This window comes from Phragmites australis, chromosome 6, assembly GCF_958298935.1.
Source record: "Phragmites australis chromosome 6, lpPhrAust1.1, whole genome shotgun sequence".
NCBI lineage: Eukaryota > Viridiplantae > Streptophyta > Magnoliopsida > Poales > Poaceae > Phragmites > Phragmites australis.
The window spans coordinates 42,356,381-42,363,657 of record NC_084926.1 but is presented as its reverse complement, the minus strand read 5'-3'; the positions used below and the strand labels follow the sequence as shown (position 1 = coordinate 42,363,657).

The window sequence follows — 7,277 nt, the reverse complement described above, 5'->3', positions numbered from 1 at the left end:
GGCATGGCCTCGGAGGTGACATTTGTTCTAAGAGGAAGTCCACATTTCACAGCCCAGCAGAAAAGGTTGGAAAATGCATGTCCAACACATGGTATGGTCACTTTCTTATTTTGTTTGCACAAAGTATTCCTCTAAAGCTAGAAAGACAGCAAGTTATGTTTTACACATACAGACGTGCGATGCATTACAAAGAATGCTACCAACCTGTTATCCAAACTTCATCAGTAGACTTCACTCTTCATGCTTACCAGTTTCCTGCATCCTATTTCTTGCGAAGCAAACAGCATAATGGGCAGCAAATGAGGCAAACAAACAGAGGCGTCATACGAGCTTCCACCACCCAATTCAAACAAGCCTCCTTAGGCCAGCACTTGCTCCCGGATAGACTTTTTTACTTTTCCTTGAAAAAAAGCTAAAAGTTACCTAAATGGTTGGCATCTGATCCTATTTCCAATGATTTTTAGCTGTCTGAGGAAACAGTTATGACTGAAATAAACTAAAAATTAAGAAACAGATTCTAACTAGTTTTAAAACTAGCCTTTAGGTGTGCTAAGAAACTAAAAATTTATTATAAAAATAAACAAATAAAATTCAACAGACACAACCACTTTCTCAACTAGTCAGAAACTTTAAAGCCGCATTATATCCAAACAAGCCCTTACAATATCGGATTAGAATGAAACGGTATAGTATGATTCCTACATTTGTTGCAAATCACCTGTCAAATCACAATCTTTTTCTACTGCTGCATAGCAGCATCGAAAGTCGAAACTACCATTAGGAAACCCTATGACCTAAGACTGCTGCTGCTCTTCCGGAGGCTCTTCCTCTTGCCCCTGAGGCTGCTGCCACACATACGTCACCGGGCGACCCTGCTGACCACCATACATCATTCCAGCCCCTGGCACCTGCTGTGCTGGCACATAGTAATAGGGTGGATAACAATCAGCTGGTGCCCCCATAGCTGGCGGCAAACCAACCCTCGGAAGCCCAAGTCCCTCCTCTTTCATTTCATCCCTCGGAATGATGTCCACCAAGAAGTCATATATGTCAGTCCTAGTTATGGCAGCTGCAATATCATTCTTCTGCAAGGTCCGGCGCTTGTTCTCCTCAGTGTGCATCCATGACCTCAATGTCAGCTCTAATATGAATATCTCGCATGCCTTCGCAAAGACAACAGGAGCTTCAGAAGAGATCATCCGCACATCCTCATCAGCCTTCATTATCTTCTTTATCCTTGCAAGTGGCAAGCTGTGGTTCTTGAAGTCCGTTGTCTGCTCGATCTCATCCATCTGGGTAGTCCAGAACTCCCTGAGCTGCTTCTGTTGCTGTTGCTGCAATTGTTGGTGAAATTGCTGAGCTTGTTGGTAGACCAGCTGGTGCTGAGCACTGAGTTCAGCTGGGAATGGTGCTGTTGGCTGTGAGCCAAGAGGAACAACAGCAGGAGCTCCAGGTACCATTGCTGGAGGCGGATAAGCAGCAGCAGCAGCAGCAGCAGGATATCCTTGTGGTCCACCAGCAGTAATACCTATCACAGGCTGAGGCTGTGAGGATGGTTCCATTTCAAATCTTCTCCGTCCAAAATCAATGATCTTCCTGCAATGGGGAAACAAATACAAAACTGCTTAACTTATTTTCCATCAGGATTACAGATCAGCACATGTACCCGCATCATGTACAAGTGCAAAAATCGTATTGTAGGTTCTAAACTTGTAAATTGCTCAAACATATGTAAATGAATGGGAATGATTTTGTATATGAATAAAATTACAGGTTTTTATCCTTTACCCTTGTAGCTTGAATTTTACACTTGAGTGCAGGGATAATCTGATTGAAGGAACAAAAGCAACATGCTTGTAATATTTCATCTTTCAGAATTCACGAGTAACTTGACGATGCGTTTGGTTCATTGTATGAGCCTGGATGGGACGATCACATCCAGGACGCACAGTGTTGTCCATTGTTTGGTTGCTGGACTGGATGAGCTCGTACGGAATGAGTTGGTTCAGATGCTTAGGAATATTCGTTCAGATGCTGTACCGGTTCGTTCCAGAACCGATCGTCCCCGCGCGAAGAGTAAAATCTTGTGAACAGTATTCAACATTTTCCCACTGGTCTTTTGTTGCTTAAAATATTATATAACTTTTTTATATGTTCTATAATATATGTGTAACCTATTTTAATTAGATTCACATAAAAAACCTGTGTAGAATTGAAATTAAAATTCTTAAAAAAGTCTAATTTTATAACTTTTAACAATTATTAGTGCTTCAAATAAATTTCTAAAAATCTGAAAAAAAATTACTAATAATCATCATATATGATGGACTAATTTCTAAAATTATTTTCAGCCCTAAGTTATATGGTGAAAAAATAAGTTCCTTCGTAATACTCTATTTATTTATATTTTTATCAACCTATATAGCTCATTCAGCCAACCAAATATAATCTTATACCAAGTCGTCACATTCCATATAACCAACCAAATACATTCCCGTATCATCACATATATCTGACCAAATAATCTACTTGTACCATCTCATCTTATCCCATCTAGGACGATCTCATCCCATTCAACTTCGTTCAACCAACCAAACGCTATCTTAGCAACTACAGTTCTAGAACAGCTCATGAGCTCAGCATTTCAACGTGATAGTTGATTGCAATTTCCCAAACAGAAAGAAACTTTAATTAAACACGGAATAAAATACAAATGCATGATCACCCGGAACAAGTGAAATCAAAAGGAAAGATATCACCAGAAAACAAAACAAACAGCGATAGAATAATGCAGACAAGATCAATAGAAATCACAACCTTCTATTAACCTTGTCCCTATAATGCATAATAAGAAGGCAAAATTTACCTTTCATACTCACTGTCAATAATTTGAAAGTGGGTACTCGCATAACCAGTCAGTCCCTGCCAATATCGGTCAAATAGGTTATGGACAAATGCAAAAGTATCTAATATCTGGATTGTTATTACAAACCAAGTTGCATGGATCAACAGCATGAACCATGCAGAGAGTTCAGAGCCTCAGATGATCTATGTACAGCACACACCAAATGTCTGAGTTATCTCAATGCAAGCAGGCCCCATAAGTCAACCACAAAAGGCACATAGCCCTGCACCTCAGTTAGGTGTCCTCCAAACAGTTGCGTTAGTGGCTATTTATTCCTCCTAAATTAGCAAGGCAGTGTACTTGTCACCTATTTACGTTAAGAAGAAGGGAGTCTGGAAGTCTAAATCATAGCCACATGGCAGAACTTGTGAATTAAAATGATGTTAAACTGAAGTTACGTGTAAAAGAGTACTACACCAATCAAGCCAGTATGAAAAAAATTACAAGCAGACATCCAACAGAACAACGTATCTATCTGATAAATGACAAATGGTAACAAACTACCAATGCAATATTTTCTAATTGTCCACACCAAAGCTTACGTATAATATTGATGGAAAAGTCAGACTGTTTAGCTGGACCACTGGCACTAAGTGATTTAAGTTGTTATCATACTCTTTCCTTTCGCTATCAGTTTCCAAAATTAAAGGTTTTGTATGTTCAGCAAGTAAGCTTAAAGAGGACTGCAACTGCCTAAATAGGACTCCTTAAATAATATGGTAGTTGGGTAGTTTCAGGTGGTTCATTCCTTGGCTTGAGTGGAGTAAAGCTGACACTTGTCCTGTCAACATGACATACTGATATGAAGCGGGGATAACTCAGACATCTTCCAGAAATCAGACAATAGATGTATGGTAGCAAAAGTATACCTACAAGGCTACAGATTAAGACTTTGGAGTTAAGGGGATGCAACACATGCCATGACCAGTACTGTCAAAAAATGCGCTTGAAGTCTACAACCAGATCAACCGTCCCATCTAAGCATGTTGCAGAAACGTAGTCCATGCGAAATCTTACAGAACTAGCACCTGAGAGAAACACAGTAGTAAAAGTGCAAACTTGGAATTTCTTAACTCGTATTTGACATTGACAGAAATCACACGCCAACATAAGATAATGAGCGTGCCACTCATTGGAATATTTGTAGTCATATCTTATACCCCTCACCTTCCTAATTGATGAACTACTGTCTCATGCCTCTGACCGATCTTGGTTGCAAAATTAGTACAATTGGTCTCACTGTAGCCTCCACTAAAAAAGTTGGAGTATATATTACAGGCCTCAAACATTTCTTAAATTGTGAATTCTGTAGAGGTGGGTTCATGGGTATTTTTTGTGAGGGGTCGCATAGGCCGATGAATAAAAAACCATCGACCATGCCTTGTTCGGTTCTTCCCCTCACCTAATTCCTCCTCCAGCCCCTCACTTCTTCCTCATCTCTGGAGCCAGCGGCACCCTCACTGCCACCACCACCTACCTGCCGCCCCTATTCTACGGTGAGAGGGGAGAGAAAGCCCCCACCCAAACACCTTAACACTGACTCGCCTCCGCCACCGCCATTGGGGTGAGCCGTAGCTTTCTATTCGTAGCACGAGCCACAGAAAGGGAAACCCCGTCCATAGTGCACCAAGATGGCATTTTTCCTTTTATTTATTATTTTGAGAAACAGAAACCTAACACATGGAACAGGCACATCGCGCTGTCCCCAAGAGAATTATCTCTCCAACAAGAGATTATCACGTCTCTAGGCGAAAACACAATGCAACTTCCGAAAGGAATACTCTCCACTTGTGACGGTTCATCTGAACAAACAAATGACGACAACTAACAGTATCAAGAGTACTCAAACAGGGCATATTCAAAACCGGCATGAGAACAGCATGCCCGCGTCAGACACACCGCCTAGAGGCGCGACACGTACACCTCTTCTCCAGAATAAGCTGTAGCACACATCACTGAAGCACATGCACCAGAGCAGTGCCAAGGCTTTAGCTAAGGTGGAGGGTACACGCGAGTCAACATACTGTCCTTCCAATACCACACGCACAGTTATCAGAGGAACAGTGATATGCTATTTTCAGAAGTCAACCCAGGTCTAAACCAAGCTAGGAGTTCTCAAGCGGCATGGGGATCAATTGAACCCCCAAAATTTTGGGGAGTTTAGTTTTCAACTACTAGTACCCCTAACACGCAGCAACCAAATCCGCAATCCACAACAAACCGGATGGGTAAATCGGAGGAGCACCTACCCCGCCAGAAAAGATCCGGATTTGATTGGTCGGAACAAAGCAAAGGTCATGCAGAACAGAGCTTCAAACTCCTAGAACCATCCATCCAAGAAAGCTAGAGCTTCCTTACCAGCAAAAGAAGGAATCGGTCCTCCGAGTCCGGCTGGATCTCCACGCCACCCCAGTCCAGCAGAGGCGAGGAGGAGGAGGACGGCGGCAGCTACACGGGACGAATTCCTTCCACTTCAGCGGCGTGATTCATTCGCCTCCGTGGAAGGTGTATCCGCCCGAGATGGATCCGCCGTGCGGAGGGACCGGGAGGGCGGCTGCTTCGTCGGGCGAGGAGAGGAGCGAGAGAGATGCGAGCTTGGGTCGGGCGCGTCTGGTTTCGACTTTCGAGCGAGAGAGAGCGCAACAGGTCGAGGGCAAGATGGTCCTTTCCGGTGGCAAAAAAACAAGACAAGGAAAGGAAATGGATTAAGAGGTTGTTTGGTTATCGCCTGATAAGCCGAGCCAACATCTCAAAACTGAGGTTATGTTAGAATCAGGATAATAAGTATTTGGTTTGAGATTAAACTAAATTTTTGGCTGGCCAAAAATCAAAGTGGCCATTTTGGACGTCAAACTATTGTCTAATTTTACTATAGAAAAATTTGGTTCGTTAAGTTGGATGCCAAATTTTCTATACAAGGCTAAATTTTGGTTTGACTTGTCTGAGGTAAGAACCAAACAACCCTAAGACCATGTTTGCAGAGCTCTAGCTCCACGATCCATATCGGATTTAAAATTTATATTATAAAATAAAGTAGTTTTAATATTTATTTTCAGTTCAAAATAAAAACAAGATACATAAACTAAAGACTCTTAATATGCTAGCTAATGGTAATTAACTCTAAAAAAATTTTAAAGCTAGAGCTCTACTTAAATAGAGACTAAAATGATAGATTTTCTCTATCCATAGTGGGTGTTTGGCGGCGAAAAGGGGATGACGAGACGATGGAAGAAGAGGGGCTGATGGGCTGAGGATATGAGTGGGTGTAGAACTTTTAGAGTGCTTTTTACAAGTTTGTCAGAGCGGTTTGGAAAAAATTTATTTTTATATTTTTTAACATAAATAATTAAATAAATATACTATGAATGAAAAGATTTGTAGAATTAGACGTCTATCGCTCTTTCATAGGTGGTAAGTACCACCGTGGCAGATCCATCCCTTACTGCACTGTGATGAGAGTTGGTTAGGCTTGAATGAAAAGTACCCACCTTTTCTCTAATATTTCTACTTTCTTATTTTTCTATTTGAGCAGTGGGGTTGTCGTACTCTAAAATTTATGAATTTTTTTTATAGTGCCTATAATTTATGAAGAATCTATTTTAAAAGGATTCACCTCAATATCCGTGTAGGTTTCAAAATAAAAAATTTCAGAGAGGGCTACTTTTAGAACTTCTGGTAATTTTTAAGTTCTCAAAAAATTCCCAAATATCTAGAAAAATTCACTAATATTCCTCTCGTGTGTCTTAATAATATCTAAAATTATTTTCAACTATATGTTACTTGGTGAAAAAGCGAGTTCCTTAGCAATGCTCCATTTAGCATTTTTATCATTTCATGTGATATTTTCTTTTTAATATAATTTGAATTCAAACATGCAAAAATTCATCCAAACTCTTATGAAATACATATATAAAGTATATGAGTACATGAGTACATGAGTCCACTTGGGTAACCTTGCAGTTATTTATCGTAAACTCGACGACTATCGAGAAACGGCCAGGCCGTACGATGTTATCAGGGCAATCTTTTTGGCCGAAGGATATTTTGGTGTCCAACGATCTCACGACCTGATGAATGTGCATAAAATTACATAAGAGTTTGGATGATTTTGTGCAGGTACTTGTCCGGTTGCTGACATTTTTTTATTTGATGTCACACCCTAAATTGTGCACATTCATATTATATGTATTTCATAATAGTTTGGATGAATTTGTGCATGTTTGAAATTTGTTTGAATTCTGAAAGTGCATCTAGGCTCCTATGTGAGTTTTGGATAATTGATGATAAACGATTAAGAGACTAATGAGTTTATTAAAGTTATAAATAGGTTTATTCACATCAAGAAGTTAAATGACGTTGGCGTCCATCCAAA

At 40.3% G+C, this 7,277-nt stretch overlaps 1 protein-coding gene across 2 annotated transcripts; it reads right to left on the bottom strand.

Annotated features, from left to right (window-relative positions):
- Nucleotides 1-647: 647 nt before the first annotated feature.
- On the bottom strand, nt 648-5,558 carry LOC133922596 (nuclear transcription factor Y subunit C-4-like). 2 transcript variants are annotated; one of them, XM_062367986.1, is made up of 3 exons: nt 5,264-5,558; nt 2,867-2,922; nt 648-1,596 (listed from the first exon to the last, which is right to left on the bottom strand). In XM_062367986.1, exon 3 carries the CDS (start codon nt 1,560-1,562, stop codon nt 795-797), a length of 768 nt encoding a protein of 255 aa, XP_062223970.1. In that variant the 5' UTR covers nt 1,563-1,596; nt 2,867-2,922; nt 5,264-5,558; the 3' UTR covers nt 648-794. The 2 variants fall into 2 exon arrangements, with proteins under 2 accessions (XP_062223970.1, XP_062223969.1); XM_062367985.1 differs by lacking the exon at nt 2,867-2,922 and having other exon boundaries at nt 5,264-5,557.
- Between the last annotated feature and the right edge of the window lie 1,719 nt (nt 5,559-7,277).

Excerpts from the sequence above, each read along its gene's own strand:
- LOC133922596 (XM_062367986.1), bottom strand. The coding sequence starts at position 1,562 with ATGGAACCATCCTCACAGCCTCAGCCTGTGATAGGTATTACTGCTGGT.